General features: G+C 37.4%; 1 protein-coding gene across 1 annotated transcript in view; it reads right to left on the bottom strand.

Annotated features, from left to right (window-relative positions):
- Positions 1-2,275: 2,275 nt before the first annotated feature.
- Positions 2,276-26,248, bottom strand: part of dennd1b (DENN/MADD domain containing 1B) — a 393,949-nt gene continuing 369,976 nt past the window's right edge. The window contains exons 21-25 of the mRNA XM_039734662.1: positions 9,807-10,023; positions 8,760-9,005; positions 7,429-7,496; positions 4,748-4,964; positions 2,276-3,944 (exon numbers count right to left, since the gene is read on the bottom strand). Coding sequence (XP_039590596.1) covers positions 3,492-3,944; positions 4,748-4,964; positions 7,429-7,496; positions 8,760-9,005; positions 9,807-10,023 — 1,201 coding nt within the window. The 3' untranslated portion in view covers positions 2,276-3,491. The remainder of the gene's footprint in view (positions 3,945-4,747; positions 4,965-7,428; positions 7,497-8,759; positions 9,006-9,806; positions 10,024-26,248) is intronic.

The following is a 26,248-nucleotide window of genomic DNA, read 5'->3' as shown; positions in this document are numbered from 1 at the left end:
GATTTAACACAAGACAAAATAACAAACATCAGCTTAGCATCATCAGTCGTAAGGTTAAAGCAAAACCTTTCACAAATAAGAAATGATTATGGATATTTTTCAATGACCTCGTCATAGACAACACTGTACATGAAACCCCATTTCAAAATCCTAATCCTCATCAGAATTCTTCCTAGCAGACCAAGCAATTCCACAGACCAGTAACACTGTCATTCACTTACAAGTAGCAACTAAACAAGTTGTTTGGAGAGAACACCTTCTATTCAGTCTAAACAGCCAACCACTTATTCATGGGCAACAAAGCATAACTAGGTACCAGGACTGGCAATTTAACTGGCACTCTGGTCTCCAGCACCATGAATTTCTTTACAGCTGGTGATGACCATCAGGCCATTTTTGCTGGTGAACTTGAACCTGAGTTATTGAGACTGGGTATGGACACCCAGACTGCCAGACCCCTAACCTATAAGGAAAAGGAAAACAAAAATATTTGCATTTAGGAACATTAAAAGCCAAGTTCAATATTTTTCCAAGTCAAATTTATTTCTTCACAATCATGGCAAATATTATTGACACATGAAGTTATTTTCTGAAGTGAAACTTTTTTTATAAATTAAAAAAAAAATTGCAGCTTACAATCAAGCTAGAACCCCGTGTCCATATGTGATTGAAAAAGCCTTAAAACTGACCTAATATGTTAATTATTTGGTATCAAGTATTGATTTGCATCTTGAAATTACACGCATATTGCAATGAAGCATATCCATGTCATTTTAGGAAGCAAAAAAGTACACCATTAATGTAAGATTCAGCCATTTTAAAGTGAGACCGGTTGCGAGTCTGTTTTGCCAACTTCCCAGTTCGTCTCACTCCATACTACTCTTGCTCTGTAGACAGTTAGACAATAATAACATAAAAAAAATAATCACACTTATGATTGCATATTTCACTATATGGAAAATACTATCTATAGCTGGACTGATAAAGCAGGCATGTGCTTCAGTGAGAGAATACTGAGCTCACATAGCAGGCAATGAGGTAAGAATTGAACAGACATTATACATTTAGTGCTTCAATGGAGAAAAGACGCTACAGCATATCTGTGTATTGCCCCACTTTTAGTCCTGCATATATCTATACACACATTCTCTCAACTGTATTCCTAACCCTCTAATCCAAAGCAGGATCACAGTGCAGCTGTAATCTATCTCAGCAAGCACTGGACGCAAGGGACAAACAATCACCAGAAATGGCGTCAGCCCAAAGCTGGGTGAAAAAATACACAAACACACATTAGGCAGCAATGGCAATCCACCCAAGTTTAATCACACTAAAGTTTAGCAAGTTGAGTAGAGATGTTTTAGCATAAGCAGAGAGGTCTGTCATTCCTGCCTCACAGCGTCAGGTTCTACATGGAGTCTGCCTGTATTTAAAGATTGAGTGGCAATCTGGTCAATGAATGCACTCACTCAAAAATATTGTGGTCAGTTCTTTTATTACTATATCCTCAGCAACAGTAACTCATAATGCATTAAAATGTTAAAGAAGTAATAATTAAAAAAAATAATAATAGGTTTGTGGTGCTTCAATCTACTCTATCACCCACATTTTGTTTTTGGTCGCGTGTGTGTAAGACACGACACAGCAAGTGTGACTTGACACATACTTTTAAAGTTAATAAAAAACACTTCAATTTTGAAAACAATTAATAAGTCCACATAAATATATGAAAACAATGAATATATACCTTCATATGTGAAGAAATAACTTTGACTTGAAAAATACCAACGTTCCCCATTAAGTGTATAATACCAAAAAGAAAATGAAGAAACTACTTAATAAAGTTTGTTTTGTAAAATAAAAACATTAAACTTGACACAAAAAGTGAAATAACTATTTAAATACACATACAAATATGAAACCCAAGAGTTTAACACGTGTGCTTAGCAAAATTGAAAAAAAGGGTTATTTTGGTAGATGTGGTGAGAACAGTGAAATATTACATTTTAAACATAGTGTAAGCATTCAAATATATAGACACTAAACAATTTACACACGTTACTGTTTCTGTCAAGGAGAAGACTGTAATACGCACTTGGTTATTCTCCATAGGAGACTGCATTCTATACTCAGAACTTAAATTAATAAAATAAAAAAGGTGCAGACTTTATTTACATGTATTTAATAATTTTGTGTATTGCTTAATTATTCAAAATTCATGCAAATTAGAATCACAGTACCCTGTTACCCACAAATAAAAGAGGATGCAGAAATATTATTGTGCATGGATGTTTTATTATGGATGAGCCCTACTGTGGTGATCTACTCCGTAAGAAATTCTTAAGCAGCACATTAACTCACCTAGCACAAAACTCCAACAGAAGACACCTGAAGAGACATCTGCCAGATCTTAACTTTTTCCCCTTAGTCTATACACAAATTAAGCCCAACCTTGCATATCAATAGGCAATAGACAATTGATATTTTTGAAACAGACCTGTTTCAGGGATTCACGTTTTTTGGAAACAGTAGCTTACTACATGAGGTGCCCTTCTATGTGTGTTTGAATTGTCTACTGAATTCCCATTAAGCTATTTTCCATGTAAATTTAATATGTAAGTAGTAAATCTTTGTATCTGTAAAAGTTCTGCCACATTTAATTAAAATATATTATGGAAAAAATGTTAAGAAATACAGTATCAAATTATACTAATGACTTGTGGTTTTTAAGGCATTACACAGAATTGCATAAAGTGAAATACTGAAGGGCAGTTTAAATTTCACATTTAGAAAATGCATATTTAGTATTCAAATTAAAACTACAATACAATTTAAAACATCCTTAACAATTCCAGACCTTTTCTGATCTATGCAGATTTTAAAAATAGTGATATGTTTTTATCATTCAAAATATATATTTTAAAAAGTATACACCTAAAAAAACAAAAAAAAAAAACATATACACGTTCAAAGTGCAATGCATTTTTTTAACAGATTTGCATAACGAAAGCGTGTTAAGATGGTACTGGATTGTTCTTAAATTAAAAATATTTACAAATAAATAATATAAATCCAATTATTGTACCTAATTTTGACATTTTTAAAAAGATCTATTACTTAAATCATGTAAGATTTTGCATTACACTTCTACTCTAAATTGTATCTGATGGCCACTTGAACCTTACGAGGGTACAAGCCGGTTGTTAACAGATATTGTAATGTAATTGTTAACCTTCTTAAAAATCTTTATGCAGACACTACATGGGTCAAAATCAGCTTAGTAAAAGGTGGTCATAAACAGTGCTAGTGACTATTATTTGTTTAATTAAAAGGGGATCAAAAAGAGGAAAACAAGAAAACGTAATTTGGCAGCATTTTTGAGCATTTAGGAGAACTTTCCCTTAAAAAGTAAATCTTTGTGGCATACAACGCGTGATCATCAAGGCTTCTCAGCAGCACAATTGCTAGGCTCTGAAATTCTTAGCCTTGAACTATATATATGAACTTTGACGATAGGTGGAATCAATCTCCTCAAGTAGACCTTTCTCTTCACTGTCTTTCTGCAGACCTTCATCAAAGTTGATCTTTTCCCATGGAACGCTAATTGATGTCTCCAGTACATTTGCTTCAGGATCATCTTTTGGCAAAACACTCCCCAAAGAGTATTTTAGTGTTTCTTTTGGCCGCTTTTCTCTACGGGCAGCTCGTGCTATATCATTTCTTGGTGAGTCACTTCTGTATGAAGACTGCAGATTTAGACTATAGTCTTCCTTGACGGAAGGTGAGAGATCTTTAAGGCCTTTGTAACTTTGCCTACGTGGTGATGGTGGAAGAAGCCTTCCATGAATTATGCTGTCATCCTGTCCAAGATTCCATCCTGTCTGCTCACTGCTGCTAGAACTCATCTGTGCAAGATTACTCTCACTTGGAGTATTTGATTTGTTCTGAAAAGAAAAAGTTAATAAAGTTAAATAAAATTTCCATGGCATGTTAATATAACAGCAGATGCTTAACTTCAATAGTGCAAAGCACATGGGGATGAAAAGTACACTCACTGGCCACTCCATTAGGTACACTTATTTAGTAGTTTGCCTCCTGGACAGTCTAAATCTTTAAGGCCTCAATAAAGTGATGAAAAATATCCTTCCATATTTACACTACCACTTCCATCCTGTACTGCTGACACACAGAAGAATGGATCCGAGGATCCACTATTGCAAAGACCTGGTATTTGAGTATTTCAGAACTTAATGTAAGCTCGAAGGAGATGTTTTTGCCAATTGAACTACTACTTACTGGATTTCTTCTTTATTGAACCATTCACTGTAAAACCTGCAAAATGCATTAAGTAAAAATTCCAGGAATTCAGGTGTTTCTGGAATGCTGGAACCACAACATCTGACACTGAAAATCATATACCAGATTCAAAGAACTTAGATCATTTTGCCTATCCTCAACAACAGTTAAACCACTTGACCAAGTCTGCATGCTATAGACATAAATGTATGTATATATGTGATAACAAACGGCCAATATGCCAAAAGAAACAAGAGTATCTAATAAAATGGCTAATGCGTATATGAATCCATCCATATATTCAGATAAAAATTAATAATAATCGTTTAATTTGCTGTAGGTAATGATTCAGACATTGATATCTTGTCAAGGCTTAAAAGTAATTACTGAAAATAAAGCAGCACAGTTTACTTTTAGAATTGTTCACCAGTCATCAAGTTGAAAGACTTACCACAGATTTATAATCAATATCGTCCATTGACCTGAAGAAATCTAAGCTCTTGGCTCCTGAAAGTCTGCCTTGGTCTGAACTATGTGTACTCAAGGTATCTAATATCTCTCCCAGTAGGTCCATTTCACCAGTATACTGTGCATTTGATTCCAAATCAAATGAATCATCACTGCCATCAATGTATATAGAGACTTCACCACTATCTTCAGAAGACAACCTGCAAAGTTAAATACAGAGTTCTTTAATTAGATTGAGATGATAATTGAGTTGTAAATAAGAGACAGAGAAGATCAAGTCAATATCTTAATGCTCCAGGAACGGTATACAGTGTGTAATCCATCTATCAAGGCATTTTTCAGAGCTATTCAGGGAGAAGTTGCATATGTTGGTAGAACAGGAAACAATTCATCAAGAGAAGCCAATCCATCAGAGAGAGTACCAGTGCACAAAGGACCAAAACCAATCACCAAGAAAGGTATCCCTTGAAGAGGTGGGCAGAAAAGTGAGCTGTTGGTTAGGGAATACGTACACAAATGACAAAGACCAGTTTAAGAATATAGCCCAGGTCCCTAAAGCTGTAACCACTCTGTCACTTTAGTATTTTTAAAATACAATACAACACAAGGAAAAGTACAGGCACATGGAACATAAGAAGAATTCCACTGAATATGGCCAATCTATACAAATAAGCTATTTATACAGAATTTACTAGAAAACATAGCTCTGAAAGTTAATTGTAAAATACCAGCATTAAAAAAGTTCAGTAGAAATGTATTTAAAAACACAGACGGTTTGCAAGTCTAAGAGGCCTCCACTTAGTGCTCCATTTCCATAAATTCTATTATTGTAAACTGTGCTTTTCCCCATTTAAGTACACTGTCCCCATGTCATTTTCCACCAGGTCTTTCCTAAATTTTCGTAATGCTCCACTTTCTTTGGCCAAATGGCACTTAATTTACACAACAGAACTCCTTGCACACTGTCTAAACAAGCTTTGCTTTTTAATGCCAGGTAGACTCCCTGGAAAAACATTAATTGGGGGCAGGCTGCACTAATGATTTGAAGCCATCATTGTGTTTTCAAAAAGACTTGATACAGTTGCAATATGATTGCAGAAATGATTGAAAGTGAATTTATGAGATGATATGGTAATGTCACAGAAATGAAACCAAGCAGACTGCCAATACGAGGAAAAGGCGAATTGAGCTGAGCTAACAGGACAGCAGAAAAGGATTAAAGGTAGAGCCATGCAGACAACAGACGATAGCATAAGCTGAGCAGCCTTTCGACTGGACAGGCCCAAGCAGTTCTGTAGGCCCTCAGACTGTGGCATTGGGTCTGTCCTCTAGCTTGAGCATGTTATTTTGCTCATCATCAGAGGTAACATCTGACCAGGTAGTCTCTCAAAACGTACAGAGAAGATACAGTGCCTTTACATTTCAGTCATATCTGTTAAATGGCCTATTTAATCAGGAGGGATTTGCTTCTAAATGTCATTTTAATTTACTATTTATCTTTAGAGGGTGTTACTATGTGTGTGCCGTTTTGTGTGTACTGTTTTTTGCTCAGCCCAGCTTTTTTTTGACACAGTAGAAACAGCTTTATGTGTCTAAAAAGCTTAGGTATCTTGTCAATGGTAAGGAATACGGGTATGCCAAAGAAACCCATTAGGTGCTTGATACCCCCTTAAGCAAACCAAGATTACTGTGGCTGTTTTATAACACTGAAACACAGTGGATTTCATTGGGTATTTCTAATACTGATCATCAACATCCATCCATCCATCCATCCTCTTCCGCTTATCCAAGGTCGGGTCGCCGGGGAGCAGCAAGCAGAGAGGCCCAGACTTCCCTCTCCCGGCCATTTCTTCCAGCTCTTCCGGGAGAATCCCAAGGCGTTCCCAGGCCAGCCGGGAGACATAGTCCCTCCAGCGTGTCCTGGGTCTTCCCCAAGGCCTCCTCCCGGTTGGACGTGCCCGGAACACCTCACCAGGGAGGCGTCCAGGAGGCATCCTGATCAGATGCCCGAGCCACCTCATCTGACTCCTCTCGATGCGGAGGAGCAGCGGCTCTACTCTGAGCCCCTCCCGGATGACTGAGCATTAAGTGTGTAATACCAAAAGAAAATGAAGAAACTACTTAATAAAGTTTGTTTTGTAAATTAAAAACATTACAACTTGACACAAAAAGTAAAATAACTATTTAAATACACATACAAATATGAAACCCAAGAGTTTAACACGTGTGCTTAGCAAAATTGAAAAAAAGGGTTATTTTGGTAGATGTGGTGAGAACAGTGAAATATTACATTTTAAATTAATTTAGACAAACCCAAAAACAAAGTGTAAGCATTCAAATATATAGACACTAAACAATTTACACACGTTACTGTTTCTGTCAAGGAGAAGACTGTAATCGCTCTTCGGTTATTCTCCATAGGAGACTGCATTCTATACTCAGAACTTAAATTAATAAAATAAAAAGGTGCGACTTTATTTACATGTATTTAATAATTTTGTGTATTGCTAATTATTCAAAATTCATGCAAATTATCACAGTACCCTATTACCCACAAATAAAAGAGGATGCAGAAATATTATTGTGCATGGATGTTTTATTATGGATGAGCCCTACTGTGGTGATCTACTCCGTAAGAAATTCTTAAGCAGCACATTAACTCACCTAGCACAAAACTCCAACAGAAGACACCTGAAGAGACATCTGCCAGATCTTAACTTTTTCCCCTTAGTCTATACACAAATTAAGCCCAACCTTGCATATCAATAGGCAATAGACAATTGATATTTTTGAAACAGACCTGTTTCAGGGATTCACGTTTTTTGGAAACAGTAGCTTACTACATGAGGTGCCCTTCTATGTGTGTTTGAATTGTCTACTGAATTCCCATTAAGCTATTTTCCATGTAACTTTAATATGTAAGTAGTAAATCTTTGTATCTGTAAAAGTTCTGCCACATTTAATTAAAATATATTATGGAAAAATGTTAAGAAATACAGTAGCAAATTATACTAATGACTTGTGGTTTTTAAGGCATTACACAGAATTGCATAAAGTGAAATACTGAAGGGCAGTTTAAATTTCACATTTAGAAAATGCATATTTAGTATTCAAATTAAAACTACAATACAATTTAAAACATCCTTAACAATTCCAGACCTTTTCTGATCTATGCAGATTTTAAAAATAGTGATATGTTTTTATCATTCAAAATATATATTTTAAAAAGTATACACCTAAAAAAACAAAAAAAAAAAACATATACACGTTCAAAGTGCAATGCATTTTTTTAACAGATTTGCATAACTAAAGCGTGTTAAGATGGCACTGGATTGTTCTTAAATTAAAATATTTACAAATAAATAATATAAATCCAATTATTGTACCTAATTTTGACATTTTTAAGAAGATCTATTACTTAAATCATGTAAGATTTTGCATTACACTTCTACTCTAAATTGTATCTGATGGCCACTTGACCTTACGAGGGTACAAGCCGGTTGTTAACAGATATTGTAATGTAATTGTTAACCTTCTTAAAAATCTTTATGCAGACACTACATGGGTCAAAATCAGCTTAGTAAAAGGTGGTCATAAACAGTGCTAGTGACTATTATTTGTTTAATTAAAAGGGGATCAAAAAGAGGAAAACAAGAAAACGTAATTTGGCAGCATTTTTGAGCATTTAGGAGAACTTTCCCTTAAAAAGTAAATCTTTGTGGCATACAACGCGTGATCATCAAGGCTTCTCAGCAGCACAATTGCTAGGCTCTGAAATTCTTAGCCTTGAACTATAATATGAACTTTGACGATAGGAGGAATCAATCTCCTCAAGGAGACCTTTCTCTTCACTGTCTTTCTGCAGACCTTCATCAAAGTTGATCTTTTCCCATGGAACGCTAATTGATGTCTCCAGTACATTTGCTTCAGGATCATCTTTTGGCAAAACACTCCCCACGAGTATTTTAGTGTTTCTTTTGGCCATTTTTCTCTACGGCAGCTCGTGCTATATCATTTCTTGGTGAGTCACTTCTGTATGAAGACTGCGGATTTAGACTACAGTCTTCCTTGACGGAAGGTGAGAGATCTTTAAGGCCTTTGTAACTTTGCCTACGTGGTGATGGTGGAAGAAGCCTTCCATGAATTATGCTGTCATCCTGTCCAAGATTCCATCCTGTCTGCTCACTGCTGCTAGAACTCATCTGTGCAAGATTACTCTCACTTGGAGTATTTGATTTGTTCTGAAAAGAAAAGTTAAAGTTAAATAAAATTTCCAAGGCATGTTAATATAACAGCAGATGCTTAGCTTCAATAGTGCAAAGCACATGGGGATGAAAAAGTACACTCACTGGCCACTCCATTAGGTACACTTATTTGGTAGTTTGCCTCCTGGACAGTCTGAATCTTTAAGGCCTCAATAAAGTGATGAAAATATCTTTCCATATTTACACTACCACTTCCATCCTGTACTGCTGACAAACAGAAGAATGGATCCAAGGATCCACTATTGCAAAGACCTGGTATTTGAGTATTTCAGAACTTAATGTCAGCTCGAAGGAGATGTTTTTGCCAATTGAACTACTACTTACTGGATTTCTTCTTTATTGAACCATTCACTGTAAAACCTGCAAAATGCATTAAGTAAAAATTCCAGGAATTCAGGTGTTTCTGGAATGCTGGAACCACTACATCTGACACTGAAAATCATATACCAGATTCAAAGAACTTAGATCATTTTGCCTATTCTCAACAACAGTTAAACCACTTGACCAAGTCTGCATGCTATAGACATAAATGTATGTATATATGTGATAACAAACGGCCAATATGCCAAAAGAAACAAGAGTATCTAATAAAATGGCTAATGCGTATATGAATCCATCCATATATTCAGACAAAATTATTAATAATAATCGTTTAATTTGCTGTAGGTAATGATTCAGACATTGATATCTTGTCAAGGCTTAAAAGTAATTACTGAAAATAAAGCAGCACAGTTTACTTTTAGAATTGTTCACCAGTCATCAAGTTGAAAGACTTACCACAGATTTATAATCAATATCGTCCATTGACCTGAAGAAATCTAAGCTCTTGGCTCCTGAAAGTCTGCCTTGGTCTGAACTATGTGTACTCAAGGTATCTAATATCTCTCCCAGTAGGTCCATTTCACCAGTATACTGTGCATTTGATTCCAAATCAAATGAATCATCACTGCCATCAATGTATATAGAGACTTCACCACTATCTTCAGAAGACAACCTGCAAAGTTAAATACAGAGTTCTTTAATTAGATTGAGATGATAATTGAGTTGTAAATAAGAGACAGAGAAGATCAAGTCAATATCTTAATGCTCCAGGAACGGTATACAGTGTGTAATCCATCTATCAAGGCATTTTTCAGAGCTATTCAGGGAGAAGTAGCCTATGTTGGTAGAACAGGAACCAAATCATCAAGAGAAGCCAATCCATCAGAGAGAGTACCAGTGCACAAAGGACCAAAACCAATCACCAAAAAGGTATCCCTTGAAGAGGTGGGCAGAAAAGTGAGCTGTTGGTTAGGAATACGTACACAAATGACAAAGACCAGTTTAAGAATATAGCCCAGGACCCTAAAGCTGTAACCACTCTGTCACTTTAGTATTTTTAAAATACAATACAACACAAGGAAAAGTACAGGCACATGGAACATAAGAATTCCACTGAATATGGCCAATCTATACAAATAAGCTATTTATACATAATTTACTAGAAAACATAGCTCTGAAAGTTAAGTGTAAAATACCAGCAATAAAATGTTCAGTAGAAATGTATTTAAAACACAGACGGTTTGCAAGTCTAACAGGCCTCCACTTAGTGCTCCATTTCCATAAATTCCATTATTGTAAACTGTGCTTTTCCCCATTTAAGTACACTGTCCCCTGGTCATTTTCCACCAGGTCTTTCCTAAATTTTCGTAATGCTCCACTTTCTTTGGCCAAATGGCACTTAATTTACACAACAGAACTCCTCACACACTATCTAAACAAGCTTTGCTTTTAATGCCAGGTAGACTCCCTTGAAAAACATTAATTGGGGGCAGTCTGCACTAATGATTTGAAGCCATCATTGTGTTTTCAAAAAGACTTGATACAGTTGCAATATGATTGCAGAAATGATTGAAAGTGAATTTATCAGATGATATGGTAATGTCACAGAAATGAAACCAAGCAGACTGCCAATACGAGGAAAAGGCGAATTGAGCTGAGCTAACAGGACAGCAGAAAAGGAGCCATGCAGACAACAGACGATAGCATAAGCTGAGCAGCCTTCGACTGGACAGGCCCAAGCAGTTATGTAGGCCCTCAGACTGTGGCATTGGGTCTGTCCTCTAGCTTGAGCATGTTGCTCATCATCAGAGGTAACATCTGACCAGGTAGTCTCTCAAAACGTACAGAGAAGATACAATGCCTTTACATTTCAGTCATATCTGTTAAATGGCCTATTGAATCAGGAGGGATTTGCTGCTAAATGTCATTTTAATTTACTATTTATCTTTAGAGGGTGTTACTATGTGTGTGCCGTTTTGTGTGTACTGTTTTTGCTCGGCCCAGCTTTTTGACACAGTAGAAACAGCTTTAGGCCTTGTTCACACGGGCGTTAAAATCGGCGCTTTTTGCGTTCAGAAGGTCCGTGAGCGCGGATCAAGCGGCGAGTGTTTTCTACACGTAGGAGTCAATGAGAGTGTTCACACGGGCTTTGGTGACGTCGCGTTTGTCCGCAGCGTTTATACGGCATCAAAAAAACGTTGCATGCAGCTTTTTCTTGGCGTTCAAAACCCAATGAACGCAAGGAAACTGCTTCTAGTTCGTTTTCTGCGCTTTATTTTACGCTGGAGGACCGGATATTTTATGTTTTCATATACAACATATATATTTTCATATTGCTTATTTTATTTTATTGTCTCATGTAATTTGTAAACCATGAACCTATTAATTTATGTTCTAATATAATATTTGATAACGATTATGTAGGGGGTATTTCAGTGCATAACACCGGTGTAAGCGCACACTCGACTACTGTTTCCTTACCTCAAAGTGACAAGTAGTCTCTCTTGGGCTAACACCAGGTCGCATATTGGTTGATCGGCGTGCAATGTGGCATTGCACCAGCTGCAGCAGACAATCAAAAGTGGAAACCGACATCCGACAGTAATTAAAAACTTGCGCAGAAATTTTCGATTTCTTCATAAAGCACAAAAAACTTCCCTTTAACCCGACGTTGTGCAGTCAGAGGATGAACCCAGTAGCGGCGGCGATTTTTCTCTCCCTACGCCCAGTATTACGCAGTATTTTAAAACAAGAAGATTAATTTCTAACATAGCAAAATGGTCCATATTGAAAGGAGGCACCTCAAATAAAACGACAAGGGCTTTCATATCCAGTTTCCGACACTGCCTCCACAGGTTAACACACAAACTACAATTTGGGCTGCAGGCTGGCGTTAGACAGAGACAAACGAACGCCGTGTAGAAGTCAATCGATCGCCACCACAAAATGCAACATAAACGCCTAGGACGCTCAGAGCAAGTTTGTTTATCCAAAAACTTAATGCCCGTGTGAACAAGGCCTTATGTGTCTAAAAAGCTTAGGTAGCTTGTCATTGGTAAGGAATATGGGTATGCCAAAGAAACCCATTAGGTGCTTGATACCCCCTTAAGCAAACCAAGATTACTGTGGCTGTTTTATAACACTGAAACACAGTGGATTTAAATGGGTATTTCTAATACTGATCATCAACAAAAAATGGTTAAATGTCAAAGCGAAAATAAAGTTTTACAAATTGATCTCAGTTTATTACAGTTATTAAACACAACATTGCATTAGCATTATCCTACAGGCTAGAAAAGGTTTGAATGGATTTTTATGGTTTTTCTGAGGACTAGAGAAGCATCTACCCAATTACGCTAGACGAAATATTGTGGCCAAAAATGTGACCTGAGCTGTGAGGCAGCAGTGCTAACTACTTTACAACTGTGTTTCAAACAACAAAAGATGCAAAGAGAAAAACAACCATAAACAAAACACAACAATTGTCCACAATCTAGCAATAACTTAAAAATCACTGTGGTCACAGAGTTCAAGTCTTCGAGGCTGCGATTAGTCATGCCACATAGCATTTTATGAAGTCGCCCTTCATGCAGCTTGCATTAATTTTTTTTTGTATCTGTATCTATGCTTCACACTTCTTTCTTCCAATAAGAAGATAGAAATGTCTTTTAAACATGAATAAATCTTTTGCTATTATTGCTTTTAATTATATTTTTCTGACTCTGGGAGGGTGAGGGTTTGTTTTGACTCTTAACTACGAGTTGCTAATAGGCTATATACACACGGTACTGCTGAATTACTTCTGGTGAAACTTCGACCAGCTTGGTCTCTTTTGTTTTCAGTACTGCAATTGTGCTTTTTGTTTAATACCGAGAATGTTGGAAAAAACGAAGATTAAGTATCAGTGAACAGATAGCTCTATAGCTGAACATTGTTATGTACCTTTATGTCGAGCTTTCATTAAGTACAAGAAGGCACTTAGTTTTCATACATTTCCCTATGATGTGGAAACCCAATCTAAATTGTTCATTGCTATCTGGAGAGAAAGCTTTACAGTTAGTCCCCATACCTGAGTTTGAACCTGGCATTTAAAAAAAAAAAAGATTTTTGTGTGTTGGGGTGAGCAAAATCTAAAATTTTTTGTCAATATTTTCATTATATTTTGCTCAAGACAAAACAAGATGAACTTAAATACAGGTCACTTGCAAGGGGCAGTTTCACATCAAAGCATTCAGTTTTCCTGAATTATACCAGTATCATTCTCAGTAACATTTGTTTGAACTGAGCAGAAATTCAAGCTGTACTGATGATTTTATCACTGTGAAAAGATGGGCACCATCTTGGGAAAAGAAGACATGCCGATGCTTCAAGCTGTATCCGATTACTTTACAACCTGCGAACAGAAGGAGATGCCATGGGACTAGAAATTGCCAAACTAGTTTACAGCTTGAGACAAGAAATTCTTAAAACAAGATAAACTTTATTGTTTGGGAAAATAGAGGAAATCAAACAGACATTACAATCAATCTGATTTTATAGTATTACTTGTTCTATTTGGTATTATTATTCATGTAATAAATACTGCATTGCTTTTAAAGTTCTATACTTTGTTTTTATAACTGAAGCAATAAAGTAGCTATTAAGAGCACCTGGAGCAAGCTGGAAATTTGCAATTCGCTACAATCTGCAAGGTTTATTAATGATGAGGATGAGAGCTCCATCCAATAGTAGGGAACAGTATGTGAAATAAGGAATTTTTGGTTGATAAATGGCCTAAAACACAGGATGCTGAGCCTTTGTATATTTAAATATATGCCTAGAAACCAAAATAATATTTAAGTCTGAGATATATTTAAAACTAGCAAAATACCTGTACTTTGCAGCGGAAAAGTAGTGTGTTAAAGAAGTTATAAAAAAGAAAAGGAAACATTTTACAAATAACGTAACATGATTGTCACTGTTATGAGTGTTGCTGTCATCAAGGATATGATTATCATTATTTCTTTCAATCAGGTTCATATCTGGAGGACGTGTTGTGTTCAAGTTACATTCCGTGTTTGTCAACCGTTGTAAAGATACCAGGTTTCATTCATCGACGTCTTTGAATGTTTAACGGGCATTCCCGGTATTAACTTGTGGATTTGCCTGCGAATATTTAGCAGCAACGTGTCTATGAACTTGTGGAACTGCCTGCGAGTATTTAGCGGCAGCGTCTCTATTAACTTGTGGATCTGCCTGTGAGTATTTAGCGACAGCATCTCTATGAACTTGTGGATTTGCCTGCGAGTATTTAGCGGCAGCGTCTCATGGTTTGTTTCAATACGTTAGTATTTGCAGGACTTGTTGTGTTGAAGTGACATTTGGCATCTGTCAAGCGTTGTAAGCATACAACCAGTTTCATGGATAACTTCGCATCCAGCTTTTGAGAGTAGAAACATTCATAAACATCAAAGTGTCCACTACTCAAATCGTCGCCTGTGAATCTAAGATGTTTAAGAGTCATTGGCGGTTCTCCAAAGGTGTAAAATATTTGGCCATTTCGGTACACTTGAAAGCAACAACCAAACAATTCAGAGGCAGCCATCAACTCACATGGAGAACCATAGGTGATGGGCTTAAGCATTTCACTCTTATAGTACTCCTGTGTAGTATAATTATCTCCTGTACCGTCATCAGTCCACACCTTGAACCAGTCCCAGTCATTCAATACATAAGACACAATGTTCCTCCGGATGTCAAGAGTGAGCCTGATATGGCCGTGCAATATTTAACACAGAGAATGGAAAAGGCAGGCGGCGTCTCTGAGCAAGGAAACCACTCGGTAAGTGACAGTTCTTTGATCGATGGTGATCACCTCAATTGACATGTTAATGGGGGTACGGTTGGAACGGTAAAGGAAATGGGTACCTGAACAGTAAACTAAGTCTAAAATACCTACACAATAACTATAATCATAATAAACGAACAATAAAACAGAGGAGAAGCAGTGGATTAAATAAAAAGGCTGCAGTTATCAGCAGGGAGACATGAATACCATGGCGAAGCAAAGAAGGGAATGAAGAGACTGCAGCGACGGACGGCCTTATATGGGCAGGCAGTCAATGACGTAGGAGGCGGGGGGGGTGGGGGACGCAATATAGGCAGGCAGCCAACTACGTGGGAGGCATGGGATGGGGGACGCAATGCCGCCTCACACGGCGACCGAGCTGCTGGCTATGGACGTATATGTACGCAAGTAGGATTCAGTTATGACCGTTGCGTAGAATTTCAAATTAAACCTTACTTTTGTAAGTAACCTGTAAGGAATGAGCCTGCCAAATTTCAGCCTTCTACCTACACGGGAAGTTGGAGAATTTGTGACGAGTGAGCCAGTGAGTCAGTGAGTGCTTTGCCTTTCATTAGTATAGATATTGTATGTTGTTCGTGCCTATGATAAGTAAGTGACTCAAGTGCTAAAAGAGTGACAAGCTGTGCATGTGTTATTCATATGGCACTTGTGTGGTTAAAAGTGCTAGAGATTAACCAGCTGTACTTGCATCATTCATAGGGTACTGTTGTGGAAAGGGTTCTGTGTGTATGTGTATATATGTGAGTGCATGTTATTTTTATGGTGCAGGAGTAGAACAATCCAATAATGAACCTGGAAAATTCATGTGTCCCTGGAAAAACAAAGTAAGGGGTAGAAAAGGGGAATAACATGATAACAACATTGGGCCAAGGTCTGAGACAGGGCAGCAACTGTTGAAGAAGAGAGTGGTTCCTGTGTTGTTTGAGTGGAACAATTTGTCCATTCTACTCTGAAGACTGGGGGTTTGGGAGAGGATGATACACCGGTGAGGAGGAGAATGATAAAATCCTCAAGGACCATGAGTACATTTCGGCTCTGTATCCAGTAGTCGACTTCCTAACAAATGATGAAAATGTGTTTCTCAGAGAGAAGATCCTCCAGCGGAGGAAGCAAACTGGGACCCTTACAATGAAGCAGTGGTTTGGGCATTCACTGTATTGATGGCTCAGACAGAGAAATTAGATTTTTTACAAGGTAAGATGTTCAGCAAACTCACATTATTATGTAATAAGCTGACATACATATTCACCTGTTGTGTTTTCTTAAAGAAGCCTAATATAATCACATATTTGTCCAATGTAAGTTCATAGCAGACAAAAGTTTTTATTACATCCAGATCTTACCTTCGTAATAGTGGATGTAGCTTGAAACATACAGTTTGAAGCCCATATAATTTTTACCTGCTAACTACTATGACGGATTTCGACAATCAACCCTAGGTCAGTATGTAGTAGAGGAACCTTTGGCACCCACAACAGCTTTGAATCTGTGTACACAGGTTTCTCTCTATCAACTCTGCAAATGTGAACACTGCACTTTTTCCTCCATTCTTCTTTGTAAAACCTCTCAAGCTCTGTTAATCTGCATAGGGATTTTGAATGAACAGCTATTGTCAAGTCCAGTCACACATTCTTAACTGGAATCTGACGCAGCCACTCCAAGACATTAACATTATTGCTCTTAAGCCATAACGCTTTAGCTTTATACTTGGGGTCACTGTCTTGCTGGAAAACAAATCTCATCCCTAGGTCCAGGTTTCTTGCTGCAATTTTGCCTCACAAGCCTTCCAAGTGCCTAATGCAGAGAAGCATCCTCACAGAATGATCCAGGCACCACCATGCTTGACATGATGGTGTGTTGTTTTTGATGTGTTTTTATTATACAGTACTAAACACCAAACATTACAAAAAAATTCCTAAGCCTGGATTTGGAGTTGAACATAAACTATAAAAACTGAAACATGAAAATTCATATGAATGTGTGCAAAACTTCTGAATTATATCAATAATGCAAACAATGTACACATTCAGTGAGCACATTTAAAGTGTGTTCTTTTGCTTTGACAATGGTATTAACTAGAAAAATAACAAATGAAAAAATGCATAAACTTTTTCATGTAAACTAAATATGTAAAATGCATAAACTTTAAAGTGCTTTATTTTCTGTTTTTATCTTTTCTCAATATGAATGAGCATCAAAAAACATTAAATTATTCTCTGCAATTGAATTTCAGTTATTTTTTGTCTAGCAACTTCCATTTTTTACTTACTAATGAAGTTAACCAGTTTTGACGAGAATGAATATGTATCAGCCATTATTAACACCGAAGAATGTAGTAGTACGATAAATACTTTGTGACCATTTTCAAACACTTCATTCTCTTCTTCACATGTGTTTGTTGGCAAATACAACTAGTGGTGCAAGCTGGTTGTTCGTTTAGCAGCTCTCTGTTTAGCTAAGCAGTACTACCTACTGCTTAAAGCTCCAGGCCTCTGGTGTGAGCCTCACAGCAATGCTGTCTCAGAGGTACAGCACTCAGAGCAATCACTCGTCTGTTAGTGGTGGTTTCTCGGCCATCATTACACCTTTTCCAACACTATGAAGTACTGTATCCAAAACAAAAATATTAGAATGTTTAAGCATAATGTTAACATATTATGAATACCCACAATTCATTTTTTTTTAATTATTTGTGATTTAAAGTACAGTAATATTGTTTTCCCATAATTTCATTAGTTTTTAAGGTCTTTTGTAAAATAAGTAATAATTAAGTAGTTTTGCCTATTCTTCCATTAAAGGACATTTTCAGTAGAAGTTGTTTGTAACCGAAAGCCTGTCTATAATGACCAAAATAAGTGCAGTAAAACCTTGATTAACAGTCAGGGGTCGAGGCTGAGGCCATGATGGCTAAGAGAAAAAACAGATAACAGAACAGCTATTTTAAAAATGATGTACAGTAGATTCGTTTAGCAAATAGTTGTATTTATTTACAAAAGAAAACTGTAATAACAAAAATGTAATATAGTATTAACAAAATTAATTAATTCATATAATATTGTAATGACAAGCGTAACAAGCAATTACAACTCAGAAATACTGGAGTTTTCTACATTTTACTTGAAGTCTCCGTTTTGTAACAAACGGTGCCCTGTCTTATAGATCATTATCTGGAAGCTGTTGTGATGTGAGATTTTGCATATAACTTGATAAATGTTTTGTATGTCTTTATTTATAATTTAGGCAAACCAATGTAATTTAGTGTTACTTTGGTGAGAGGTATTCGTGTTTGCCCCCTTTACGACTGTCTCTACATACACATATACAAATATAGACATATATATACATATATACAAATATATATATACACACATATATATATATATATATATACATATACATACATATACATATATATACAGATACTGTATATACATACACATATACATATCTACATATATACTGTATATACACATATATATACAAATCTACATATATATTTCTACATATATATATTAGGGGTGTGACTCGATGAAAAAAATTAATCTAATTAATTAGAGGCTGTGTAATAATTAATCTTGATTAATCGTATGTAATCACACATGAAAATTTGCCCCAAATCGCAAATGTTTTTTTTTAATTTAAAAGGGTTTTAGTGGGCGTACAGAATCAAATAATAGACATGGACATGAATTCTGAAAAAAAAGCTTTTAAACTGCATTTGAATTCAAAACAAAACAAAAATATCATCCCTGGTTAAAATTGGGCAGACTTAAAAATAAAGTGGTAGTTTAAGTACTTTAAGTACATTTTCAGAATGGTATTGTCTTTAAATAATAATAACCAAAATTTCAACATAAAGTGCAGTTTTTCTTCTTAAAAAATAAGTCAGAAACATAAAAGGTAATTTGACCAGCTTAATCTTTAAACTCTGAGTAACCTTAGCCAAAATTATTTTGTACATTAGGCTAAAACAGTGTGATCATTGAACATTTTGTAATTAGATGTAATTAGAATTACTAACGGTCACGGAAGTCCAATGATCCCCAGTAAGAGCCACAAAGTCCGCTTTCTGTAATGCATCTAATTTTGCTTGCTTTTCAGTGTGCACAAAACCATGCTTTTATCAAGGCTTCCGCTTCTAGTCTTTTGAAATGAAATTTTCTTCCGATCAGTCGTAGGAACGCGCTTTATTCCGACTCTAACATTTTTGTAGCTCTGATGTGTGCATCAATGTAATCGATGTACCAGGAAATCATGCATTGACAAAAGTTCCCCTTTGCTTGGAATTGAAAGTGTGATTAAATGCGCTTATTTTTTAACGCGCTATGGAGTACATGCATCAAGCTTCTCAGCTGTGCTTGTGCTAAGAAAAGGAAACATTTTAAAAATAACTTAACATGATTCTGCTAACCGCATATTTTTCATATGTCTCAAACCAAGGGGATGCGAAGGTAAAATGAATCGGGAGCACGCGTACATACTCAGTGCATCCCTCTCGAATCAACCTCGGATGTTGGCACTAGAGGCTAAGCTCTACCATTGCCACGGCGTGTGGCTTGTCTATTTGAGAGTATGTAGATCGGGTATATATATATATATATATATATATATATATATATATCCGCTTCAGGAGAAGTAGTGTGTTAAAGAAGTTATGAAAAGAAAAGGGAACATTTTAAAAATAACGTAACATGATTGTCAATATACAGTGATTGTTTTGTGAGTGCTATTGAGTGTTGCTGTCATCAAGGATTTGATTATCATTATTTCTTTCAATCAGGTTCGTATTTGTAGGATGTGTTGTGTTCAAGTTACATTCCGTGTTTGTCAATCGCTGTAAAGATAACAGGTTTCATTCATCGATTAGTTTCTTACTGCATCAATAAACAGTTCGTCTTCCTCTTTATCTGAGACGTGCATGCACGGTTTTTTTTACACTGTCTTCCTTTAGCGGACATTGACTTTTTCCACCGTGTGCTTTGTTTCGCAGTAGCTGCACTTATGAATATGCTTGTATGTATCAGATGCTTCATATTTTTTGCTGCCTTCTCAATTGTGTAATTCGGTTTTGTTCAGCACTCTTTGGAACTGTTGCTTTTGTCTGTGCACTCGTGAGTTCACAGTGAGCCGCTCGGTGTACATGCATCGAAGTTTCACAGCTGTGCTGGTGCCATCTCGTCGATGTCCATGGCTGTATTTAATGTTAGCTAAGACTTGGCACTTAAAAGTTTCTCTCGCAGTTTCGCTGAGTTTGTGCCAAACACCACCCTGACCATCTCATCTTCCTCTGCATAAGCACAGTCCTTAACCCGTGAATATTTAGCGGCAGTGTTTCTATTGGATTGCCGCTGACGGACGGCCTTATATGAGCAGGCACTAAATTACGTGGCACGGCCATCGAGCAGAAGTCTATTATAGTATATGGACGAAAAAATAGGTTCCAGTTATGACCATTACGCGTAGAATTTCGAAATTAAACCTGCCCAACTTTTGTAAGTAAGCTGTAAGGAATGAGCCTGCCAAATTTCAGCCTCCTACCTACACGGAAGTTGGAGAATTAGTGATGAGTCAGTGAGTCAGTCAGTGAGTGAGTGAGTGAGTGAGTGAGTGAGTTAGTCAGTGAGGGCTTTGCCTTTTATTAGTATAGATTTGGGGATGTGTCTTAAACCAGTTTGATGAGTATTTCTCTGCTAAAGTCTTTCAATCCCCCTGCAAGGAAGCCAGGATGTTTAACATGTGGTTTGGTGGTTGCTGGTGTTAAAATGTTCTATTTCACCCATTGGTCTGAGATATGGTTGTCTGGATTGGCTGGAGGGGTTGGATAGAAAACCTATAAATGTTGCTTGCTCAACCACATTCTCTCTCTAACCAACATATGATGAAGAAGCATCTCTCTTGCTAACCTGTGATGATGTAGAAGTATCTTTCTCTTACTGATCTGATGAAGAAGACCATCACACCATGAACTGAAGACAACACAATGAAGAGCACAGCTTCAGTCATTTTGAACAGACATGTGGCTGAAAGCTGAGCACCAATGATGTCTTAACTAGAGACATTAAGTAACTACAAGTCTATGTGCCACCTGAATTACACATCACCATTTTATCAGGTTGTATGGTTGCCAATATTCAAATGTACTTTGCATTTTGTTATTATTTATGAATATTATCAGTAATACATTATTTTATGTGTAACTTAACTCCTGCTTGTTTTTTACACATCTAATTACCTGAGGTTATAGATATAGAAGGGAAGGAGGGATAAGTTATATACAGTGGTAAGTTTGTGAGATTAGACATTCTAAGGCTACATATTAATAATACAATAGGGGAAAGTAGAGCAATTTATATATTACTCTACCAAGATAAAACAGAAGCACACCTCCAAAACAATAAAAAGCTTTCCCTACCAATCAATTTATCTCCTTCCTACCCAAAACTTATTTCCATCACATCTTCCTTTTCTCTAAACTTCTCCGTCACTCATCACGTTAGAGGCGTGTTTGCCTCTTACAAAACAGAAGACCTTCACCTAGTCAATCAGTTACAGCATTCATTCCACCCTTTCTGATTCTGTACAGCGCATCACAAGCTGCCTTCATTTCACAATATATTAACAAAGAAAAATGTAACAGAATTTGAAAAGTAAATTACAAAATAGAAGAACATTAACATTACTACAGAATAACATTACTGCCAATGGTTTCCATTTTTCAATTTTGTCGGCATCACGGTTTTTATATTGTTTACTGTTGTTCTTCCTACTCGAAACTAAAACAATAGTTGAAGCACTTTTACCATTTTGTAAATGTATAATAATTAAAATTTTGTTACAATTCCAACATCACACACATATGTTTATTGGCCATTACAATGCATAGTAGATGAATTATAACAAGATAAAAGCTACAAAACTCTGTTAAAACTGATTTCAAAATGTAGTATGATACGTGTTGCTTGGGAAGAACACTACAAGCTAGTTGTTCTAATATACATAGCTTGTAGCGTACTGCATGACAGTAGTAGTACAGTAATATGCAGGTGCTGGTGTGTACAATTATTTTTTGGCACACAGAGACAGAAGATTAATCAAGTAATGGATAATTGATGTTTTACTGTATTGAAAAATAGGTAATTGGCTCCTAGGTAAATTGGTGTTAAACACAAAACTTGACTTGGGTTTTACCTCGTAACAGAACCTATCAATACATACATACCAGCATGTACATTACAATCTCAAGACACTTTTCTTCTAGAAGTTCCAAAGATAAACAAAACTATTGTGAGAAGCTAATCCTTTAGCTACAGGCCTCCAAACCTGTGGAATGATCTGCCTACTGGTCTACAGGATGCACTACTACAATACTTCTGATTAGGCCATTCATATCACAACTAAAAGAAAAAATGAATAAATAAAAATTTAACCCTCATTATGAACTGTTACAAACCCTCTATTGTGGTACTTGGTGTCACTAATACACTGCCAAGCCACTAAACCCGCTCACTGAAAGCAGCACTAGGGAATCTGGGAGCTTCAGAAGAACCATGATAGAAAGATTCAACCTGCTCAGCTTGTTCTTACACCATCTACCATATCACTATTATGCTGCTGAATACATCCAGGGCATGAAAAATCTGACTTTGTCTTTTACAGACTACAAATTCTGCCGGCAGGAGCTTTTGTTTTATATCCCATTGTAAACTAGCAGAATACCAGGCCGGCGGAGAAGTAGTGTGTTAAAGAAGTTATGAAAAGAAAACGAAAAATTTTAAAAATAACATAACATGATTGTTAATGTAATTGGTTTGTCATTGATATGAGTGTTGTTGTCATCTCTCTCTCTCTATATATATATACACACACTAATAAAAGGCAAAGCCCTCACTGACTGACTCATCACTAATTCTCCATCTTCCGTGTGGGTGGAAGGCTGAAATTTGGCAGGCTCATTCCTTACAGCTTACTTACAAAAGTTGGGCAGGTTTCATTTCAAATTCTACGCGTAATGGTCATAACTGGAAGCTGTTTTTCCATTTACTGTAATGGAGTTGAGCTCGAAAGCCGGGGGGCGGATTTTCGTGTGACATCATCACGCCCCCACGTAATCACGTGAACTGACTGTCAACGCAGTACGTAGAAAACCAGGAAGAGCTCCAAAAAGCGCTGAAGAAAACATGCATTATATAATTGAGAAGGCAGCGAAACAATAAGAAGCGGCGAAAGTGACATATACAACCATATTCATAAGTGCTGCTACTGAAACAAAACACAGTGTAAACCTAAAGTTTAAATTAAGTTCATAGACAGGCTGCGCTGGCGTTTGTAATTTAGTGCCTGCCCATATAAGGCCGTCCGTCAGCGGCAATCCAATAGAGACACTGCCGCTAAATATTCACGGGTGAAGGACTGTGCTTATGCAGAGGAAGATGAGATGGTCAGGGTGGTGTTTGGCACAAACTCAGCGAAACTGCGAGAGAAAGTTTTAAGTGCGGGTCTTAGCTAACATTAAATACAGTCGTGGACATAGCACGACATGGCACCAGCACAGCTGGGAAACTTCGATGCATGTACACCGAGCGCTCATGTGAACTGACGCAGTGCACAGACAAAAAGCAACAGTTCCAAAGAGCGCTGAACAAAACCGAATTACACAATTGAGAAGGCAGCAAAAAATATGAAGCGCCTGATACATACAAGCATATTCTTAAGTGCAGCTACTGCGAAACAAAGCACACGTGGAAAAAGTCAATGTCACGCTAAAGGAAGACGGTGTAAAAAACACGTGCATGCAGTGTGTCAGGTCTCAGATAAAGAAGAAGACGAGCTGTTTATTGATGCAGTAAGAAACGAATCGATGAATGAAACCTGTTATCTTTACAACGATTAACAAACACGGAATGTAACTTGAACACAACACATCCTACAAATACGAACCTGATTGAAAGAAATAATGATAATCAAATCTTTGATGACAGCAAACTCAATAGCACTCACAAAACAATTACTGTATATTGACAATCATGTTACGTTATTTTAAAATGTTCCCTTTTCTTTTCATAACTTCTTTAACATACTACTTCTCCGCTGAGATACGCTGGTATATATATATATACTGCTCAAAAGAATTAAAGGAACACTTTTAATCAGAGTATAGCATAAAGTCAATGAAACTTATGGGATATTAATCTGGTCAGTTAAGTAGCAGAGGGGTTGTTAATCAGTTTCAGCTGCTGTGGTGTTAATGAAATTAACAACAGATGCACTAGAGGGGCAACAATGAGATGACCCCCAAAACAGGAATGGTTTAACAGGTGGAGGCCACTGACATTTTTCCCTCCTCATCTTTTCTGACTGTTTCTTCACTAGTTTTGCATTTGGCTACAGTCAGTGTCACTACTGGTAGCATGAGGCTATACCTGGACCCTACAGAGGTTGCACAGGTAGTCCAACTTCTCCAGGATGGCACATCAATACGTGTCATTGCCAGAAGGTTTGCTGTGTCTCCCTGCACAGTCTCAAGGGCATGGAGGAGATTCTAGGAGACAAGCAGTTACTCTAGGAGAGCTGGAGAGGGCCATAGAAGGTCCATAACCCATCAGCAGGACCAGTATCTGCTCCTTTGGGCAAGGAGGAACAGGATGAGCACTGCCAGAGCCCTACAAAATGACCTCCAGCAGGCCACTGGTGTGAATGTCTCTGACCAAACAATCAGAAACAGACTTCATGAGGGTTGCCTGAGGGCCCAAATGTCTACTGCGCCTGTGCTCACTGCACAGCACCGGGAGCTCAATTGGCATTTGCCATAGAATACCAGAATTGGCAGGTCCACCACTGGCGTCCTGTGCTTTTCACCGATGAGAGCAGGTTCACCCTGAGTATATGTGAAAGACGGGAAAGGGTCAGGAGAAGCCGTGGAGAATATTATGCTGCCTGTAACATCGTTTAGCATGACTGGTTTGGTGGTGGGTCAGTGATGATCTTGGAGGCATATCCATGGAGCGACTCACAGACCTCTACAGGCTAGACAACGGCATCTTGACTGCCATTAGGTATCAGGATGAAATCCTTGGACCCATTGTCAGACCCTACGCTGGTGCAGTAGGTCCTGGTTTCCTCCTAATGCACGACAATGCCCGCCTCATGTGGCAAGAGTATGCAGGCAGTACCTGGAGGATGAAGGAATTGAAACAATTGAATGGCCTTCACGATCCCCTGACTTAAACCCAATAGAACATCTGTGGGACATTATGTTTCGGTCCATTAGGCGCCAGGTTGCTCCTCAGACTGTACAACAGCTCAGGGATGCCCTCATACAGATCTGGGAGGAAATGCCACAAGACACCATCCGTCGTCTCATTAGGAGCATGCCCCGACGCTGTCAAGCATGCATACAAGCTCGTGGGGCCACACAAGATACTGAAAAGCATTTTGAGTAGCAGAAATTAAGTTTTTGAAAAATGGACTAGCCTGCCACATCTTCATTTCACTCTGATTTTAGGGTGTCTACACAATTGAGCCCTCTGTAGGCAGAAAACTTTTATTTCCATTAAAAGACTTGGCATCCTTTTGTTCCTAAGACATTGCCCTGTCGTTATTTGTATAGATATCCAACTTCATATTGAGATCTGATGTATCTAATGTGTTTCTTTAAAGTGTTCCTTTAATTTTTGTGAGCAGTGTATATGTATATATATACCCGATCTACTGTACATACTCTCAAATAGACAAGCCACACGCGTGGCTTAATTGTAGAGGTTTCGCCTCTAGCACGCTTCCCCATTAATTTACCCTCGCATCCCCTTGGTTTGAGACGTATGAAAATATGCGTTAACGCAGAATCATGTTACGCTATTTTTAAAATGTTTCCTTTTCTTAGCACAAGCACAGCTGAGAACCTTCATACATGTACTCCATAGCGCAAGTTAAAAAATAACGCATTTAATCACACTTTCAATTCCAAGCAAAGGGAACTTTTGTCAATGCATGATTTCCTGGTATATCGATTACATTGATGCACACATCAGAGCTACAACAATGTGGGATAACC

Source organism: Polypterus senegalus, chromosome 14 (genome assembly GCF_016835505.1).
Source record: "Polypterus senegalus isolate Bchr_013 chromosome 14, ASM1683550v1, whole genome shotgun sequence".
NCBI classification, from domain to species: domain Eukaryota; kingdom Metazoa; phylum Chordata; class Cladistia; order Polypteriformes; family Polypteridae; genus Polypterus; species Polypterus senegalus.
The sequence above is the reverse complement of the archived record's forward strand: the minus strand, read 5'-3'. Positions and strand labels throughout refer to the sequence as shown.